The following is a 21800-nucleotide window of genomic DNA, read 5'->3' on the forward strand; positions in this document are numbered from 1 at the left end:
GGGGAGATCACTACATACACATTATACACCACCACTAGGGAGAGATCACTACATACAGATTATACACCACCACTAGGAGGAGATCACTACATACATATTATACACCACCACTAGGAGGAGATCACTACATACAGATTATATACCACCACTAGGGGGAGCTCACTACATACACATTATACACCACCACTAGGAGGAGATCTCTACATACATATTATACACCACCACTAGGGGGAGATCACTACATACACATTATACACCACCACTAGGGGGAGATCACTACATACACATTATACACCACCACTAGGAGGAGATCACTACACACACATTATACACCACCACTAGGGGGAGCTCACTACATACACATTATACACCACCACTAGGAGGAGATCACTACATACACATTATACACCACCACTAGGAGGAGATCACTACATACACATTATACACCACCACTAGGGGGAGATCACTACATACACATTATACATCACCACTAGGGGGAGATCACTACATACACATTATACACCACCACTAGGAGGAGATCACTACATACACATTATACACCACCACTAGGGGGAGATCACTACATACACATTATACACCACCACTAGGGGGAGATCACTACATACACATTATACACCACCACTAGGAGGAGATCACTACATACACATTATACACCACCACTAGGGGGAGATCACTACATACACAATATACACCACCACTAGGGGGAGATCACTACATACAGATTATACACCACCACTAGGAGGAGATCACTACATACACATTATACACCACCACTAGGGGGAGATCACTACATACAGATTATACACCACCACTAGGGGGAGATCACTACATACACATTATACACCACCACTAGGGGGAGATCACTACATACACATTATACACCACCACTAGGAGGAGATCACTACATACAGATTATACACCACCACTAGGAGGAGATCACTACATACACATTATACACCACCACTAGGAGGAGATCACTACATACAGATTATACACCACCACTAGGGGGAGATCACTACATACACATTATACACCACCACTAGGGGGAGATCACTACATACACATTATACACCACCACTAGGGGGAGATCACTACATACACATTATACACCACCACTAGGGGGATCACTACATATGGATTATTCTGCCCCCATTATTTTGGTTCGGCCCATGTGTGTAGGGGATGTGGACTTGTGATATTATTATAATTTGCAGGTATCAGTATGAGGGTTCGGTCTTTCATTCTTCCGATAATTCCTCTTCACATCTACATCTTTGTCTGGCCAATGACAGTGGAGCCCCGCCCTTTGAGCATGGAGTGCCGGCCCCTGAGGATTCTGAAGGTTTGTGTTTAGCTTTTTAATATTTTATCTTTTCCCAGTTTTTGTTCACAGAGAAGAAGCAGAGGAATCTCTTCTGTTTTTATGTTCATTTATAGACTTTCTAAATAGTTTAGTTACATTTTTTGGAAAAAGTTTTATTCCTTGATAGGGATAATATCCAAAATAATACAGAATATCAGTGACTGTTACATTGTTTGATTCTCCAATTGCATCAGGAGCCGTGGTCAATTTTCTGCTTTTACAATATGCCCTATACTCCAGTCACATCCAGAGCTGCAGTCACTATTCTACTTTTACATCATGTTCTATACTCCAGTCACATCCAGGGCTGCAGTCACTATTCTACTGATACATCATGTCCTATACACCAGTCACATCCAGAGCTACAGTCACTATTTAGCTGATATGTCATGTTCTATACTCCAGTCACACCCAGAGCTGCAGTCACTATTCTACTGATACACCATGTCCTATACTCTAGTCACATCTAGAGATGCAGTCACCATTCTGCTGATACGTCATGTCCTATACTCCAGTCACATCCAAAGCTGCAGTCACTATTCTACTGATACATCATGTCCTACACTCCAGTCACATCCAGAGCTGCAGTCACTATTCTACTGATACATCATGTCCTACACTCCAGTCACACCAGAGCTGCAATCACTATTCTACTGATACATCATGTCCTATACTCCAGTCACATCCAGAGCTGCAGTCACTATTCTACTGATACATCATGTCCTATACTCCAGTCACATCCAGAGCTGCAGTCACTATTCTACTGATACATCATGTCCTATACTCCAGTCACATGCAGAGCTGCAGTCACTATTCTAAGGTTACATTGTGTCCTATACTCCAGTCACATCCAGAGCTGTGGTCACTATTCTACTGATACGTCATGTCCTATACTCCAGTCACATCCAGAGCTGCAGTCACTATTCTACTGATACATCATGTCCTATACTCTAGTCACATGCAGAGCTGCAGTCACTATTCTAAGGTTACACTGTGTCCTATACTCCAGTCACATCCAGAGCTGTGGTCACTATGTTAGGGCGCCCCCTGTGTCTTACCCTCTGAGCCGCCGGTGTCTGTCCTCAGTGTGCCAGGCAGGATCCTCGGAGTCTCTGATGTGGATCTTCGTTCTGGTTGGGAATATCCTGCAGGGGATCGGGGAGACCCCTATCGAGCCGCTGGGACTCTCCTACGTGGACGACTTCGCCAAAGAGGAGAACTCGCCGTTTTATATCGGTAAGTAACAGATCCGGACAACGACTGTGAGACGCCCCGACCTCTCACCCATCCCAGGTCATGACTTGTGCTCTGGTGACATCCAGAGCTGCGGGGTATGAGGGGGCAGGAGGAGAGAATGGACAGACGGATGAAGGGGGTGAGGGGGCAGGAGGAGAGAATGGACAGAAGGAGGAGGATGGAGGGGGTGAGGGGGCAGGAGGAGAGAATGGACAGACGGATGAAGGGGGTGAGGGGGCAGGAGGAGAGAATGGACAGACGGATGGAGGGGGTGAGGGGGCAGGAGGAGAGAATGGACAGACGGATGGAGGGTATGAGGGGGCAGGAGGAGAGAATGGACAGACGGATGGAGGGGGTGAGGGGGCAGGAGGAGAGAATGGACAGATGGATGGAGGAGGTGAGGGGGCAGGAGGAGAGAATGGACAGACGGATGAAGGGGGTGAGGGGGCAGGAGGAGAGAATGGACAGATGGATGGAGGGGGTGAGGGGTCAGGAGGAGAGAATGGACAGATGGATGGAGGAGGTGAGGGGGCAGGAGGAGAGAATGGACAGACGGATGAAGGGGGTGAGGGGGCAGGAGGAGAGAATGGACAGACGGATGAAGGGGGTGAGGGGGCAGGAGGAGAGAATGGACAGAAGGAGAATGAAGGGGGTGAGGGGGCAGGAGGAGAGAATGGACAGACGGATGAAGGGGGTGAGGGGGCAGGAGGAGAGAATGGACAGACGGATGAAGGGTGTGAGGGGGCAGGAGGAGAGAAGGGACAGACGGATGAAGGGTGTGAGGGGGCAGGAGGAGAGAATGGACAGACGGATGAAGGGTGTGAGGGGGCAGGAGGAGAGAATGGACAGACGGATGAAGGGGGTGAGGGGGCAGGAGGAGAGAATGGACAGAAGGATGAAGGGGGTGAGGGGGCAGGAGGAGAGACTGGACAGACGGATAGAGGGGGTGAGGGGGCAGGAGGAGAGAATGGACAGAAGGATGAAGGGGGTGAGGGGGCAAGAGGAGAGACTGGACAGACGGATAGAGGGGGTGAGGGGGCAGGAGGAGAGAATGGACAGAAGGATGAAGGGGGTGAGGGGGCAAGAGGAGAGACTGGACAGACGGATGAAGGGGGTGAGGGGACAAGAGGAGAGACTGGACAGACGGATGAAGGGGGTGAGGGGGCAAGAGGAGAGACTGGACAGACGGATGAAGGGGGTGAGGGGGCAGGAGGAGAGAATGGACAGAAGGATGAAGGGGGTGAGGGGGCAAGAGGAGAGACTGGACAGACGGATGGAGGGGGCAGGAGGAGAGAATAGACAGATGGAGGGGGTGAGGGGGCAGGAGGAGAGAATGGACAGACGGATGGAGGGGGTGAGGGGGCAGGAGGAGAGAATGGACAGATGGATGAAGGGGGTGAGGGGGCAGGAGGAGAGAAGGGACAGACGGATGGAGGGGGTGAGGGGGCAGGAGGAGAGAATGGACAGACGGATGGAGGGGGTGAGGGGGCAGGAGGAGAGAATGGACAGATGGATGAAGGGGGTGAGGGGGCAGGAGGAGAGAATGGACAGATGGATGGAGGGGGTGAGGGGGCAGGAGGAGAGAATGGACAGATGGAGGGGGTGAGGGGGCAGGAGGAGAGAATGGACAGACGGATAGAGGGGGTGAGGGGGCAGGAGGAGAGAATGGACAGACGGATGGAGGGGGTGAGGGGGCAGGAGGAGAGAATGGACAGAAGGATGAAGGGGGTGAGGGGGCAGGAGGAGAGAATGGACAGACGGATGAAGGGGGTGAGGGGGCAGGAGGAGAGAATGGACAGATGGATGGAGGGGGCAGGAGGAGAGAATAGACAGATGGAGGGGGTGAGGGGGCAGGAGGAGAGAATGGACAGACGGATGGAGGGGGTGAGGGGGCAGGAGGAGAGAATGGACAGATGGATGAAGGGGGTGAGGGGGCAGGAGGAGAGAAGGGACAGACGGATGGAGGGGGTGAGGGGGCAGGAGGAGAGAATGGACAGATGGATGAAGGGGGTGAGGGGGCAGGAGGAGAGAATGGACAGATGGATGAAGGGGGTGAGGGGGCAGGAGGAGAGAATGGACAGATGGAGGGGGTGAGGGGGCAGGAGGAGAGAAGGGACAGACGGATGGAGGGGGTGAGGGGGCAGGAGGAGAGAATGGACAGACGGATGAAGGGGGTGAGGGGGATGAGTGAGGGTGCTCCAGGATGTCCTGCACCTTCTGGAATTTCCCTTCATTTCGGTTGTATTTTGCTTCTCTCTTCTGTGGATTTGGACTGTATTGGTCCAGTGGGCTGGAGGAATCATGGATTTAGCTGCAGGAATGAATCGTAACCACAGGGAATTATTGAAGCTCCAAAAGTTTCAGGAAGAGACAATGTTCACCGAGCGCAGGGGAGTCCGGCCATATTTCCAGGGTCGCTGCAGGTCGTGTTTGGCTCCTTTTCCCGCGCCCGGATGTAGTCGGGACGATCGTTGCAGTTTCTGAGACATTTGTGGAGAGAAGATATTAGTTTCTTAGCAGCCGAGCTCCGGCATACGACCGTCCTTCTGTGCTGTAGCTCCAAAACCGGATAAAAGTTGTGCGTGTGAGAGGGGTTGTGGTGGTCACCGGGAAGCGGTCGCTCAGCCGTTGCCCCATCAGTCAGGATGTCACTAATTACCTTCTCATACAGACGTCTCTGCTGGGGGGACCATGACCAGAAACCCAATAAGTGGTGATGGGTGTAGCCAGATCTCCGCTGGTTGGGAATGGACCTCTCGTGAGGGGTTTACAGAGGCAGATAGTCTTCGAGGTCAGGGGATCCTATTCCTTCTTGTAGGGGAAGGGGGTCATTTAATTGATAGCATTGGTCAGGTTCCATGTCTTTATTCCCAAATCTGTGATGCAGCTCAGCCCAGGGGAAGGTCAGATGGACCCTCGTTACCGCGTCCTCAGCACAAGACGTGTTCAGGGCAGTGGACTGGAAGTGGGAGAGTTTTGGGAACATGTGAAAGGTCCTTTCTAGGGCCGGGAGGAGACTTCTGGGTTGTGATGATTAGGCTGCAGTTCGGTGAGGGGTTCCCTGTATCTTTACACCTGAGACTGTAGAAGGGTCTCCAGGATATAGAGGAGTGGGGAGAGGGGACATCCTTGTCTGGTCCTATTAGTCATTAGTCCTATTGCCATTAATCCGACTGACATTGGGGACATCATTTGATTTATGAGGATTTGCCGGAGCCCAAAGTTTTGTAGGGTCATCGGCATAGAAAGCCATAGATATAGTCTACCCTATCAAAGGCACCGGTGGACGGTAGATCGTGGGGCCTTGATCGGTTGTGCTGGATCAAATGCAGAATTCTTAGGCTTGTGTCTGTAACTTCCCTAATCCTGCTTGTTCTTCATCAATCAAAGAAGGTGGAAAGTTTTATGTACGGTAAATATCGTCCCCTCCACATTCAGTAGAGATAAAGGACGATGGCTGCTACAGAGGGTGGGACTGGGAGACCACAAGGGCCCGGGCTGTTGCCTGACGGTGTCTCTGGCTGAATGGACTGGTTGTTGGGGATTCCCGTGGTGAAGAACATAGTCGGGAGATGGAGAGCCTCCAGGAAGGAGAAGGTTTGGGTCTTTCTTGCCTCAGGGGCATCTGGTGCATCATTCAGTTGTATAATGAGGAGTAGAGGTCCCCACAACATGAAGCTATTACGTTAGTACCTACACACTACACTACGTCCTGGTGAGGCCGTCATCTTGGAGCCTCCGTTACATCCTGTAGACTCTATGGTTACTGTAGAAATCTGCGGGGGCTTGGAGACGCTGCGGGAGCTTGGAGACGTTGCGGGGGCTTGGAGACGCTGCGGGGGCTTGGAGACGCTGCGGGAGCTTGGAGACGCTGCGGGGGCTTGGAGACGCTGCGGGGGCTTGGAGACGCTGCGGGGGCTTGGAGACGCTGCGGGGGCTTGGAGACGCTGCGGGGGCTTGGAGACGCTGCGGGAGCTTGGAGACGCTGCGGGGGCTTGGAGACGCTGCGGGGGCTTGGAGACGCTGCGGGAGCTTGGAGACGCTGCAGGGGCTTGGAGACGCTGCGGGGGCTTGTGTTTACTATTTCCACTAATATTTGCCCAATTTCCCTCTCTCTTATAGAAATGAATTCCCCTCTGACTACCGACTAATGGGCTTCCCAAATAATGGGGAGAGGGGTCAATCTTCCGGGATTTCTTCACAGTAGAGTGATGCAGTTTTCTCCTTTTTAGTTTTACATTTTTAGTAGTGTCTCATTCTATTGCCCCCAGTAGGACGGTTGGGGCAGGTCTAATAAGGCTACAGACCGGGGCGTGATCCAAGATGGAGACTTGTGTCCTCTCCGGTAGTCTGTGATCTTCTGGGGAGTGGGAATGAATAAGTAGTCAATGTGTTGCTATGATTGTAGAGGGGATGAGTAGAAGGTGAAGTCCTTGGTGGAAGGTTTAGGAGTCTCCACTCCTCTCTGATGGACGACTCCTTGCTGGATGAACGTAGTAAGAGAAGGTTGGGGAGAAGTGGAGTCAATCAGGACTACAATGGCTGCGCTCAGGTCTCCCCCCACTATACACAGAGGTCGAGGTGGCCCACTTACCTCCTCGACATGTGGGGCTTATAGACCCGGTAATGGTGGTCTCTGCTATTTTGCCAATTGTGAGGATAATGTGGATGGTAAATATCTTCTGATACTCCGCCGCCCCTTTTCGTTATCCGGTTTCCATCTTTTGCTCCCCACCCTCCAAAATCCATAACTTTTTAATTTCTCCATGTAAAAAAACACAGTGGGGCTCATTTACTAAGGGCTTGCGGCCGCACTTTCATCGGGTTTCACCACTTTTTCCGTTTTGCGCCGAATCCCGCCAGGATTTTGGCGCACGCGGCCGGCTTTCATGCGACAGAAATTGGGGGGCGTGGCTGAAACCGCGGAAAAACCGCGGAATTTAAAAAACTAAGTGTGTCGCAAAATCAAGCACTCACATGCACCGAGTAGAACCAGGTGAACTCCGCGGACCGCGGTGCGGAAGCGACACCTGGTGGACATCGGGCGCACGACCTTTGGGGCGTGTTTTTAGACTTTATGTTTGTATTTCTTTTTATATCAGTTCTAGGGAAAGGGGGGGGGGGGTTGAAGACTTTTTTTCTGTATTTTTAGACCCCCTGGGGTACCTAAACCCTAGGGGGTCTGATCAATCCCATCATATACTGCAATATTACTGTACAGACCGTGACAGAGCTGCCAGGCCGGGAGGTCTCTATCAGGGGAGCCCCGGGGATTCCCTCTGAGTCTACAATTATCCAATGGTCACACCACCCTATATACATGGAGGAAGAGCCCAGCAGGGAGGTAACTATCAGAGTAACTTCCATCAAGGAAAATACCCAAGAAGAAGAAGAGATAAGAGGGATCCTTGTGGTTCTATACTGGGTGAGGGTGAGGGGGTCCCCGGTGTCCCTGGTCGGCACAGGAGGTAACGAGGAAATAATCCATAATCTGAAGCCAATCCGGCAATTCTCCGGGTCCGGTCCCAGATCCAGGAGGTCGTCCAGTGCTGGACAATCCGATACATAACCAGTCGTCCAGAGGGAAGAAGCCACCGGTGCTGAGTTTGATTTGCTGTAGGGACCTCTGTCGCAGGTCTCCATTGGCTGCCATTCTTTCCAGTAATTGGGGAGATTTTAGCTTCTCCCGGTAGACGTTTGGCTCCTTCTCTCGCTTGGTGGAGAACTTCTTGGAGCTGCGCTGAGGGTCTTGCAGATGATGTCTCTCGGGGGTTCGCGCTCTTTGGGCTCGGTGACATCGCTCTATAACAAGCTGTGGTACTTGGAGGAGGCATGGGAGATTTCCAGGAACCCCCCTGATGCCGTGGTGAGTCAGGGCTGCGGCTGTGAAGAGCAGGAGCTTCTCCAGAGCCGAGTGCGGAGAACTTTGTGTCTTCCAGTTGTTCGGCACAGTTCTCTATTTCTTGTACGTCGTGTTGGAGGATGTGGAGGATGATGGAGGTGATTGTGATGTGGAGGATGATGGAGGTGATAGTGATGTGGAGGATGATGGAGGTGATAGTGATGTGGAGGATGATGGAGGTGATAGTGATGTGGGGGATGATGGAGGTGATAGTGATGTGGGGGATGATGGAGGTGATAGTGATGTGGAGGATGATGGAGGTGATTGTGATGTGGAGGATGATGGAGGTGATTGTGATGTGGAGGATGATGGAGGTGATAGTGATGTGGAGGATGATGGAGGTGATTGTGATGTGGAGGATGATGGAGGTGATTGTGATATGGAGGATGATGGTGGTGATTGTGATGTGGAGGATGATGGAGGTGATAGTGATATGGAGGATGATGGAGGTGATAGTGATGTGGAGGATGATGGAGGTGATTGTGATATGGAGGATGATGGAGGTGATAGTGATGTGGAGGATGATGGAGGTGATAGTAATGTGGGGGATGATGGAGGTGATAGTGATGTGGAGGATGATGGAGGTGATTGTGATGTGGAGGACGATGGAGGTGATTGTGATGTGGAGGATGATGGAGGTGATTGTGATGTGGAGGATGATGGAGGTGATAGTGATGTGGAGGATGATGGAGGTGATTGTGATATGGAGGATGATGGAGGTGATAGTGATGTGGAGGATGATGGAGGTGATAGTAATGTGGGGGATGATGGAGGTGATAGTGATGTGGAGGATGATGGAGGTGATTGTGATGTGGAGGACGATGGAGGTGATTGTGATGTGGAGGATGATGGAGGTGATTGTGATGTGGAGGATGATGGAGGTGATAGTGATGTGGAGGATGATGGAGGTGATTGTGATATGGAGGATGATGGAGGTGATTGTGATGTGGAGGATGATGGAGGTGATAGTGATGTGGAGGATGATGGAGGTGATAGTGATGTGGGGGATGATGGAGGTGATAGTGATGTGGAGGATGATGGAGGTGATAGTGATGTGGAGGATGATGGAGGTGATAGTGATATGGAGGATGATGGAGGTGATAGTGATATGGAGGATGATGGAGGTGATTGTGATATGGAGGATGATGGAGGTGATAGTGATGTGGAGGATGATGGAGGTGATAGTGATGTGGAGGATGATGGAGGTGATTGTGATGTGGAGGATGATGGAGGTGATAGTGATGTGGAGGATGATGGAGGTGATAGTGATGTGGAGGATGATGGAGGTGATTGTGATGTGGAGGATGATGGAGGTGATAGTGATGTGGAGGATGATGGAGGTGATAGTGATATGGAGGATGATGGAGGTGATAGTGATGTGGAGGATGATGGAGGTGATTGTGATGTGGAGGATGAGGGAGGTGATAGTGATGTGGAGGATGATGGAGGTGATAGTGATGTGGAGGATGATGGAGGTGATAGTGATGTGGGGGATGATGGAGGTGATAGTGATGTGGAGGATGATGGAGGTGATAGTGATGTGGAGGATGATGGAGGTGATAGTGATGTGGAGGATGATGGAGGTGATTGTGATGTGGAGGATGATGGAGGTGATAGTGATGTGGAGGATGATGGAGGTGATTGTGATATGGAGGATGATGGAGGTGATAGTGATGTGGAGGATGATGGAGGTGATAGTAATGTGGGGGATGATGGAGGTGATAGTGATGTGGAGGATGATGGAGGTGATTGTGATGTGGAGGACGATGGAGGTGATTGTGATGTGGAGGATGATGGAGGTGATTGTGATGTGGAGGATGATGGAGGTGATAGTGATGTGGAGGATGATGGAGGTGATTGTGATGTGGAGGATGATGGAGGTGATTGTGATGTGGAGGATGATGGAGGTGATAGTGATGTGGAGGATGATGGAGGTGATAGTGATGTGGAGGATGAGGGAGGTGATAGTGATGTGGAGGATGATGGAGGTGATAGTGATGTGGAGGATGATGGAGGTGATAGTGATGTGGGGGATGATGGAGGTGATAGTGATGTGGAGGATGATGGAGGTGATAGTGATGTGGAGGATGATGGAGGTGATTGTGATGTGGAGGATGATGGAGGTGATAGTGATGTGGAGGATGATGGAGGTGATAGTGATGTGGGGGATGATGGAGGTGATTGTGATGTGGAGGATGATGGAGGTGATTGTGATGTGGAGGATGATGGAGGTGATAGTGATGTGGAGGATGATGGTGGTGATTGTGATGTGGAGGATGATGGAGGTGATAGTGATATGGAGGATGATGGAGGTGATAGTGATGTGGAGGATGATGGAGGTGATAGTAATGTGGGGGATGATGGAGGTGATAGTGATGTGGAGGATGATGGAGGTGATAGTGATGTGGAGGATGATGGAGGTGATTGTGATGTGGAGGATGATGGAGGTGATAGTGATGTGGAGGATGATGGAGGTGATAGTGATATGGAGATTGATGGAGGTGATTGTGATGTGGAGGATGATGGAGGTGATGGTGATGTGGAGGATGATGGAGGTGATAGTGATGTGGAGGATGATGGAGGTGATAGTGATATGGAGGATGATGGAGGTGATAGTGATATGGAGGATGATGGAGGTGATTGTGATATGGAGGATGATGGAGGTGATAGTGATGTGGAGGATGATGGAGGTGATAGTGATGTGGAGGATGATGGAGGTGATAGTGATGTGGAGGATGATGGAGGTGATAGTGATGTGGAGGATGATGGAGGTGATAGTGATGTGGAGGATGATGGAGGTGATAGTGATGTGGAGGATGATGGAGGTGATTGTGATATGGAGGATGATGGAGGTGATAGTGATGTGGAGGATGATGGAGGTGATAGTGATGTGGAGGATGATGGAGGTGATAGTGATATGGAGATTGATGGAGGTGATTGTGATGTGGAGGATGATGGAGGTGATAGCGATGTGGAGGATGATGGAGGTGATAGTGATGTGGAGGATGATGGAGGTGATAGTGATGTGGAGGATGATGGAGGTGATAGTGATATGGAGATTGATGGAGGTGATTGTGATGTGGAGGATGATGGAGGTGATAGTGATGTGGAGGATGATGGAGGTGATAGTGATGTGGAGGATGATGGAGGTGATAGTGATATGGAGATTGATGGAGGTGATTGTGATGTGGAGGATGATGGAGGTGATGGTGATGTGGAGGATGATGGAGGTGATAGTGATGTGGAGGATGATGGAGGTGATAGTGATGTGGAGGATGATGGAGGTGATAGTGATGTGGAGGATGATGGAGGTGATAGTGATATGGAGATTGATGGAGGTGATTGTGATGTGGAGGATGATGGAGGTGATAGTGATGTGGAGGATGATGGAGGTGATAGTGATGTGGAGGATGATGGAGGTGATAGTGATGTGGGGGATGATGGAGGTGGTAGTGATGTGGAGGATGATGGAGGTGATAATCTTGTGGTCCCCCCTGCAGGCATCATACAGACGTTGTCCATCGTGGGGCCCCTCCTGGGTTCGCTCCTCGCCTCCTTCTGTGCTCAGATCTTTGTGGACATCGGATTCGTTGATGTGGGTAATGTACTGCTCTACTCTCTATGTGTCGTCTGTTGTGTAGTCTTAAAGGGACGGGAACCCTTCACTCCTTATCGGAGGAGCCATATACAATTGTCCCTTCTCTCTCTCTGTAGACTCCTCCCTCTATAAAGACCCCTCCTTCCTTATAGACTCCTCCCTCTATACAGGCTCCTCCTTCTTTATAGACTCCACACATATATATATACAATTCTCCCCTGGTGTAGGCTCCGCCCTCTACATAGACTCCTCCCTCAATGTAGACCACTCCCGCTAAATAGACTCCTCCCTTTCTAGTCTCCACCTTCTATGTAGACTCCTCCCTATATCCATCTCGGCTTCCTGTGCAGGCTCCTCCCTTTATATAATCTCCTTCCCCTGTGTAGGAGGGGCATTGTGCACCCCCTGGGGGTATGTAAGGTCAGCTTGATGCCATTTTATCAGACCCCCAACCTCGGACCCTCGCTCCAGCGGAAATGAGGTAAGACACAAGGCAGAACACTCGTCCACAACCCTGAAGGGCTCAGACAGTATGGACAGAGCCCTGTATACAGCACAAGTTACCAAATCCCTGACAGGCGCGACCTCGTCGCCGGAACGGACCGGTGGAGGATAAACTTCACCCACCTAAAGATCTGGCCCGAGCCGGCACTTTCCCGACAGCATTCTCTGAAACCCGTAATAACTTATTTTATCACGTATAACATTAACGACCGAGGCGCATGTTGGGTGGTGGAAAAGCGGTCACAGCATTTATCACCAAACGTTACAATTTCCAGATGGCAAGCCGGCCAGACGAGCAATGCAGCAATCTCACATCTCCATTGTCCGCCAGCTGTGACGCCACAGATGTTCCTGGAGCCTTCGAACATCATGTGCACCTCATGGACGTGTCTCCAGGGCCAGACCTCCCCTGGGAGGTCCGTGTATCCCCCCAGTTAAGACTGAGGCCTGGGTGGGGGTCATCGCGCTCCCCAGATACGCGGCCAGGACGCACCATAACTCTTAACAAACCGCAGAAAATAAAAAAGTTTTACCTCCAGCTGCTGAGGGTGAGACATGTCCCCTCTGAGCTCCGAACATCTGTGTAGACTCCTCCCCTGTGTAGGCTCCTCCCCTTGTATAGGCTCCTCCTCTATATGATCTCTGCCCATTAGTAGGCTCCTCCCTCTGTGTAGGCTCCTCCCCTGTATAGGCTCCTCCTATAAATAATCTTCTCCCTCTGTGTAGGCTCCTCCCTCTATACAGGCTCATCCTCTATATAATCTCCTCCCATGAGTAGACCCCTCCCCTGAGTAGGCTCCTCCCTCTGTGTAGGCTCCTCCCTCTGTGTAAGCTCCTCCCTCTGTGGGGTGTGTCGCAGGCTGATGTTGTCCTCTGTCTCACAGGTGACGTCTTCCTCAGTGCCACAGACACGCGCTGGGTGGGTGCCTGGTGGGTGGGCTTCCTGGTCAGTGGGGTCCTGAACCTTCTGGCCGCTGTCCCCTTCTTCTTCCTCCCGAGATCTCTACCACAGGAGGGACAGGAGCATCGGATGGAGGAGCTTCAGGAAACGCTCCAACCCCAAATCCTGGAGAGCGCCAAGGAGAAGGAGCTCACAGATACAGGTGCGAACCCCAAACTGTGACCGCCCCCCAATAAGGAATCATATCCACAGTGACGTCATCTCCTCCTCACATCTCAGGGTTCCTCGTCCTCCTGAAGAAGCTCCTGAAGAACGGGGTGTACATGCTGTTCCTGCTGGTGACTGTGCTGCAGTTTAGCGCCTTTGTGGGGTTCATGTCCTTCATGCCCAAATATCTGGAGCAGCAATATGGGAAGTCCGCCTCCGAGGCCATCCTCCTCATAGGTGAGACCCCAAAATGCCACCAAGATGGGGACACTGGACAGCCTCACATCTCCTCTCTCTGCAGGGGTCTACAGTCTCCCCGTTATCGGAGTCGGCTACTTCCTGGGAGGATTCCTCATGAAGAAGTTCAAGACCACCACATACATGGCTGCAAAGGTGGGACTCGGTACGTCGGTCACAGAATATCTGCTCTACCTCCTCGCCTTCATCCTGGTGTGCAAGAACGCGGTGATGGCCGGACTGACCGTGACCTACCAGGGGTGAGCCGCCAGACACCCCAATACCAGACTCTACTCCAAATGTCATTGCCCTGTCCCCCAAGTGATAGCGTGTCCCTGTCCTGTCTCCCAAGTGTCAGCGTGTCCCTGTCCTGTCCCCCCAAGTGTCAGCGTGTCCCTGTCCTGTCCCCCCAAGTGTCAGCGTGTCCCTGTCCTGTCCCCCAAGTGTCAGCGTGTCCCTGTCCTGTCCCCCAAGTGTCAGCGTGTCCCTGTCCTGTCCCCCCAAGTGTCAGCGTGTCCCTGTCCTGTCCCCCAAGTGTCAGCGTGTCCCTGTCACCCCAAGTGTCAGCGTGTCCCTGTCACCCCAAGTGTCAGCGTGTCCCTTTCCTGTCCCCCAAGTGTCAGCGTGTCCCTGTCCTGTCCCCCCAAGTGTCAGCGTGTCCCTGTCCTGTCCCCCCAAATGTCAGCGTGTCCCTGTCCCCCCAAATGTCAGCGTGTCCCTGTCCTGTCCCCCAAGTGTCAGCGTGTCCCTGTCCTGTCCCCCAAGTGTCAGCGTGTCCCTGTCCCCCCAAGTGTCAGCGTGTCCCTGTCCTGTCCCCCAAGTGTCAGCGTGTCCCTGTCCTGTCCCCCAAGTGTCAGCGTGTCCCTGTCCTGTCCCCCCAAGTGTCAGCGTGTCCCTGTCCCCCCAAGTGTCAGCGTGTCCCTGTCCTGTCCCCCAAGTGTCAGCGTGTCCCTGTCCTGTCCCCCAAGTGTCAGCGTGTCCCTGTCCTGTCCCCCCAAGTGTCAGCGTGTCCCTGTCCTGTCCCCCAAGTGTCAGCGTGTCCCTGTCCTGTCCCCCAAGTGTCAGCGTGTCCCTGTCCTGTCCCCCCCAAGTGTCAGCGTGTCCCTGTCCTGTCCCCCCCAAGTGTCAGCGTGTCCCTGTCCTGTCCCCCAAGTGTCAGCGTGTCCCTGTCCTGTCCCCCAAGTGTCAGCGTGTCCCTGTCCCCCAAGTGTCAGCGTGTCCCTGTCCTGTCCCCCAAGTGTCAGCGTGTCCCTGTCCTGTCCCCCCCAAGTGTCAGCGTGTCCCTGTCCTGTCCCCCCCAAGTGTCAGCGTGTCCCTGTCCTGTCCCCCAAGTGTCAGCGTGTCCCTGTCCTGTCCCCCCAAGTGTCAGCGTGTCCCTGTCCTGTCCCCCAAGTGTCAGCGTGTCCCTGTCCTGTCCCCCAAGTGTCAGCGTGTCCCTGTCCTGTCCTGTCCCCCAAGTGTCAGCGTGTCCCGGTCCTGTCCCCCCCAAGTGTCAGCGTGTCCCTGTCCTGTCCCCCCAAGTGTCAGCGTGTCCCTGTCCTGTCCCCCCCAAGTGTCAGCGTGTCCCTGTCCTGTCCCCCAAGTGTCAGCATACAGTAGAAGAGAGATAGAAGATTTATAAATAAATAGACAAAACCCTAGATAGATAAGTGGTAAGATAGACAGATCTATAGATCGGAGATATATAGACAGGAGATACATTATGAGCATCTTCACATGGGCATTCAACCACAAAATTCCACATGCAGGGGGCTCGTTTAAGACAGGGGGCCCTGGGCAAATGCCCAGTTTGCCATCCCCTAACGCTGGCCTTGCTCTCCTTTCCACCCAAGTGTTTGTGTGTTTTGAATTCATACATTTAATATGGGGGTGAAGGGAGCCCCTTTTCACCACCTTTATGGGTGTTGCTTTTCTCTGCAGGGTGGAGGAGGTCTCGTACCTGGAGAACCTGACGTCGGGATGCAATGTGAACTGTGGCTGTGCAACTGATGTTTGGGACCCTGTGTGCGGGGAGGACGGGGTGGGCTACGTGTCCCCATGCCTGGCCGGATGTTCAGGGTCCTTTGGGAGTGGGCAGGACATGGTGAGATCTGGGAAGCAGGAAAAATATGGGGAGATATGGGGAGCAGACAAGAAATGGTGAGATCTAGGGAGAGGACAGGACATGGTGGGATCTGGGGAGAGGGCAGGACATGGTGAGATCTGGGGAGAGGGTAGGACATGGTGAGATCTGGGGAGAGGGCAGGACATGGTGAGATCTGGGGAGCAGACAAGAAATGGTGAGATCTGGGGAGAGGGCAGGACATGGTGAGATCTGGGGAGAGGGCAGGACATGGTGAGATCTGGGGAGAGGGTAGGACATGGTGAGATCTGGGGAGAGGGCAGGACATGGTGAGATCTGTGGAAAGGGCAGGACATGGTGAGATCTGGGGAGAGGGCAGGACATGGTGAGATCTGGGGAAAGGGCAGGTCATGGTGGGATCTGGGGAGAGGGCAGGACATGGTGAGATCTGTGGAAAGGGCAGGTCATGGTGGGATCTGGGGAGAGGGCAGGACATGGTGAGATCTAGGGAGAGGACAGGACATGGTGAGATCTGGGGAGAGGGTAGGACATGGTGCGATCTGGGGAGAGGGCAGGACATGGTGAGATCTGGGGAGAGGGCAGGACATGGTGAGATCTGGGGAGAGGGTAGGACATGGTGAGATCTGGGGAAAGGGCAGGTCATGGTGGGATCTGGGGAGAGGGCAGGACATGGTGAGATCTGTGGAAAGGGCAGGTCATGGTGGGATCTGGGGAGAGGGCAGGACATGGTGAGATCTAGGGAGAGGACAGGACATGGTGAGATCTGGGGAGAGGGTAGGACATGGTGCGATCTGGGGAGAGGGCAGGACATGGTGAGATCTGTGGAAAAGGCAGGTCATGGTGGGATCTGGGGAGAGGGCAGGACATGGTGAGATCTGGGGAGAGGGCAGGGCATGGTGGGATCTGGGGAGAGGGCAGGACATGGTGAGATCTGGGGAGAGGGCAGGACATGGTGAGATCTGGGGAGAGGGCAGGACATGGTGAGATCTGCGGAGAGGGCAGGACATGGTGAGATCTGGGGAGAGGGCAGGACATGGTGAGATCTGGGGAGAGGGCAGGACATGGTGAGATCTGTGGAAAGGGCAGGTCATGGTGAGATCTGGTGGAAGGGCAGGACATGGTGAGATCTGTGGAAAGGGCAGGTCATGGTGAGATCTGCGGAGAGGGCAGGACATGGTGAGATCTGGGGAGAGGGCAGGACATGGTGAGATCTAGGGAGAGGACAGGACATGGTGAGATCTGGGGAGAGGGTAGGACATGGTGCGATCTGGGGAGAGGGCAGGACATGGTGAGATCTGGTGGAAGGGCAGGTCATGGTGAGATCTGGTGGAAGGGCAGGACATGGTGAGATCTGGGGAGAGGGCAGGACATGGTGAGATCTATGGAGAGGGCAGGACATGGTGAGATCTGGGGAGAGGGCAGGACATGGTGAGATCTGGGGAGAGGGCAGGACATGGTGAGATCTGGTGGAAGGGCAGGACATGGTGAGATCTGGGGAGAGGGCAGGACATGGTGAGATCTATGGAGAGGGCAGGACATGGTGAGATCTATAGAGAGGGCAGGACATGGTGAGATCTGGGGAGAGGGCAGGACATGGTGAGATCTGGTGGAAGGGCAGGACATGGTGAGATCTGTGGAGAGGGCAGGACATGGTGAGATCTGTGGAGAGGGCAGGACATGGTGAGATCTGTGGAGAGGGCAGGACATGGTGAGATCTGCGGAGAGGGCAGGACATGGTGAGATCTGTGGAGAGGGCAGGTCATGGTGAGATCTGGGGAGAGGGCAGGACATGGTGAGATCTGGGGAGAGGGCAGGACATGGTGAGATCTGGTGGAAGGGCAGGACATGGTGAGATCTGGGGAGGGTGGCAGGACATGGTGAGATCTGGTGGAAGGGCAGGACATGGTGAGATCTGGGGAGAGGGCATGACATGGTGATATCTGGGTTAAGGGCATGACATGGTGAGATCTGCGGAGAGGGCAGGACATGGTGAGATCTGGTGGAAGGGCAGGACATGGTGAGATCTGGTGGAAGGGCAGGACATGGTGATATCTGGGTTAAGGGCATGACATGGTGAGGTCTAGGGAGAGGGCAGGGCATGGTGAGATCTGCGGAGAGGGTAGGACATGGTGAGATCTGTGGAGAGGGTAGGACAAGGTGAGATCTGTGGAGAGGGCAGGACATAATGAGATTTGGGCAGAGGGTAGGACATGGTGAGATCTGTGGAGACTGCAGGACATGGTGAGATCTGGGCAGAGAACAGGACATGGTGAGATCTGCGGAGAGGGTAGGACATGGTGAGATCTGGGCAGAGAACATGACATGGTGAGATCTGTGGAGAGGGCAGGACATGGTGAGATCTGTGGAGAGGGCAGGACATGGTGAGATCTGTGGAGAGGGCAGGACATGGTGAGATCTGTGGAGAGGGCAGGACATGGTGGGATCTGGGGAGAGGGCAGGACATGGTGAGATCTGGGGAGAGGGTAGGACATGGTGCGATCTGTGGAGAGGGCAGGACATGGTGAGATCTGTGGAGAGGGCAGGACATGGTGAGATCTGTGGAGAGGGCAGGACATGGTGAGATCTGTGGAGAGGGCAGGACATGGTGAGATCTGTGGAGAGGGCAGGACATGGTGAGATCTGTGGAGAGGGCAGGACATGGTGAGATCTGTGGAGAGGGCAGGACATGGTGAGATCTGCGGAGAGGGCAGGACATGGTGAGATCTGCGGAGAGGGCAGGACATGGTGAGATCTGGTGGAAGGGCAGGACATGGTGAGATCTGGTGGAAGGGCAGGACATGGTGAGATCTGGTGGAAGGTCAGGACATGGTTAGATCTGGTGGAAGGGCAGGACATGGTGAGATCTGGTGGAAGGTCAGGACATGGTAAGATCTGGTGGAAGGGTAGGACATGGTGAGATCTGGTGGAAGGGTAGGACATGGTGAGATCTGGTGGAAGGGCAGGACATGGTGAGATCTGGTGGAAGGTCAGGACATGGTGAGATCTGGTGGAAGGGCAGGACATGGTGAGATCTGGTGGAAGGTCAGGACATGGTTAGATCTGGTGGAAGGGCAGGACATGGTGAGATCTGGTGGAAGGTCAGGACATGGTGAGATCTGGTGGAAGGGTAGGACATGGTGAGATCTGGTGGAAGGGTAGGACATGGTGAGATCTGGTGGAAGGGCAGGACATGGTGATATCTCGGGGATTCCCCTCCACCCGGTGTCGTCTTCACCTCCTCTTCTCTCTTGCAGGTCTTCTACAATTGTAGTTGTGTGCGTTCGGCCAATGGCTCTGCGGTGCTGGGGCAGTGTCCGCGGGGGGAGACCTGTGACTCCATGCTGCTCTACTTCATGATCCTCAACCTGGTCTGCTGCTTCATCTACTCTCTGGGCGCGATGCCCGGGTACATGGTGCTCATCAGGTACCCACCTGTACCACTCAGCTTTCCCTTGAGCAGGAGTCATTCGGGGGGTGAGGAAGCTGGGGAGTGCCTCAGAAATGTCTAAGTCCCTTGAGTTGTACTTTGGGGGCTCCTCAGTGTTGGGGACTGCACCCCTAGAACATTACTGACACATTTTACCTTCCCACCTTGTTCCTAGGAGTCTGACCCCAGAAGAGAAATCCTTTGGTCTAGGTCTCCACCTCCTGGCATCCCGAGCGCTTGGTAAGTGAACCCCCAGGAGAGCAGAGGATGCTGGGAGTGATGGGGGATGCAGGATGAAAAGAGTATCATGGGAGTGATGGGGGGGTTGTGGGGGGGCAGGTGAGGATTATAGAGGCAGGTGAGATTGTGGGGGGGGGGGCAGGAGAGATTGTGGGGGGCAGGTGAGGATTATAGAGGCAGGTGAGATTGTGGGGGGGGGAGGTGAGATTGTTGGGGGCAGGTGAGAATATGGGGAGGCAGGTGAGATTTTTGTGGGAAAGGGGAGGATTGTGAGGGGCTGGTGAGATTGTGGGGGGCAGGTGAGATTGTGAGGGGCTGGTGAGATTGTGGGGGGCAGGTGAGATTGTGGGGGGCAGGTGAGATTGTGAGGGGCTGGTGAGATTGTGGGGGGCAGGTGAGATTGGGGGGGGCAGGTGAGATTGTGAGGGGGCAGGTGAGATTGTGAGGGGGCAGGTGAGATTGTGAGGGGCTGGTGAGATTGTGGGGGGCAGGTGAGATTGTGGGGGGCAGGTGAGATTGTGAGGGGCTGGTGAGATTGTGGGGGGCAGGTGAGATTGTGGGGGGCAGGTGAGATTGTGAGGGGGCAGGTGAGATTGTGGGGGGGGGGGGGGCAGGTAAGAATGTGAGGAGGAAGGTGAGATTGTTGGGGGGGCCAGATGAGATTGTGGGGGGGGCAGGTGAGATTGTGGGGGCAGGATTCGGTCTTGTCTTGTAGCTTGACGATCTCTGTGTTGCAGGAGGAATCCCCTCCCCCATATATTACGGTGCAGCCATAGACACAACCTGTATAAAGTGGGGGACCACAAGCTGCGGGGGGCCCGGGGCCTGCCGCATGTACGATACTGATGCCTACAGGTAACTGACACAAGGTGACAAACCATCTCTGCTCCACACCACTCTGCTTCATACACATCCCCTATACTCCAGTCACCTCCAGAGCTGCAGTTGCTATGCTCCTGTTACACACAGAGGGCAGCTCTGGGGGTGACTGCAGCATCCAGGGTGACACATGAAGCTTTTGTCTTGCAGGCAGCTGTATATCGGGATTCCCTCAGTTTTGCGTGGAGTCTCATACATCCCCTGTATCTTCATCCTCCGGGCACTGAGGCGGAGACCGCCCCGGGCACAGGACGGAGCGCTCTGATATGCGGACCCCGGGAAGTGACACATTGGGACGCTCAGTGATATATCCTCTGTACATGACCCCTGCTGAAATAAATGTCAACCCTTTCTGTCGTTGTGACAAACCCGCTACTCTCAGACTACATCATGGGGTTCACTAGAGAGCGTCACATATAAAGCCCCGCCCACCTATGCAAGATGGCGGCTCTATCTTAAATTCTACTCTCTTAGTCTTGATTCTCACCAATCCTCACTGCCACCACCTTTACTTTTCTCGTTAAATTATAATAAGAAGGAAAGTCAACTCGACTCTTTAAGGCAGAGACTTATTAAGTTTTAAAGATTTAATACACGGATGTGCAGTGCAAACATAAAAAACATAGAAGATTACACATAATATACACATAATAGAGACACAAACGGTTAGCACATAAATATAATGAATATATAACCAGTGTATAACCAGTATATAAATAGTATATAGCCAGCATATAACCAATTTATAACCAGTATGTAACCTGTAGACCTCACTCGTGGAACAGAAGACTTATCCTGCTGAAGAGCTTGCGGACAGGTAAATGACGCCTCCAGAGACTGACAATAATCTAAACGCACTGGGGTTTTGTTCCCACCCCCTGACTGTGATGTCACTGTGATGTTTACCTGTAACCCCTCCCCTTTTTGCAAAAGTTTATATTAAACTCCATAACTCTTGATAGGAGGATGGAAAAATTGTGCACATTCTGTCTCCAGTCAGATCGGCGTCTCATTACCTCTCACCCCATATCAGAGTGGAGTGCATGATCAGGAATAGGCCCGCTCGGGTGGATTCATTGTACCAGTGTCGCTTTTGGAGACTGGTCCTTCTGATCACCTTTCGGCTCCTGTTGTTTTCTGTCTCTATGATACAGGCAGAGTCCAAAACGCACCGTTTCCTCGCTCCCCCGAAGTGGCGCTCA

General features: G+C 53.0%; 1 protein-coding gene across 1 annotated transcript in view; it reads left to right on the forward strand.

Annotated features, from left to right (window-relative positions):
• The window catches only part of LOC140125893 (solute carrier organic anion transporter family member 1A2-like), a 30643-nt gene extending 9108 nt beyond the window's left edge, over positions 1-21535 (forward strand). Inside the window, exons 4-14 of the mRNA XM_072144779.1 lie at positions 1236-1363; positions 2471-2620; positions 12023-12121; positions 13509-13727; positions 13805-13969; positions 14034-14229; positions 15890-16052; positions 19307-19476; positions 19655-19719; positions 20457-20574; positions 20749-21535. Coding sequence (XP_072000880.1) covers positions 1236-1363; positions 2471-2620; positions 12023-12121; positions 13509-13727; positions 13805-13969; positions 14034-14229; positions 15890-16052; positions 19307-19476; positions 19655-19719; positions 20457-20574; positions 20749-20863 — 1588 coding nt within the window. The 3' untranslated portion in view covers positions 20864-21535. The remainder of the gene's footprint in view (positions 1-1235; positions 1364-2470; positions 2621-12022; positions 12122-13508; positions 13728-13804; positions 13970-14033; positions 14230-15889; positions 16053-19306; positions 19477-19654; positions 19720-20456; positions 20575-20748) is intronic.
• Positions 21536-21800: the final 265 nt, after the last annotated feature.

The sequence above is a fragment of the Engystomops pustulosus genome, chromosome 4 (genome assembly GCF_040894005.1).
Source record: "Engystomops pustulosus chromosome 4, aEngPut4.maternal, whole genome shotgun sequence".
In the NCBI taxonomy this organism is placed as follows: domain Eukaryota; kingdom Metazoa; phylum Chordata; class Amphibia; order Anura; family Leptodactylidae; genus Engystomops; species Engystomops pustulosus.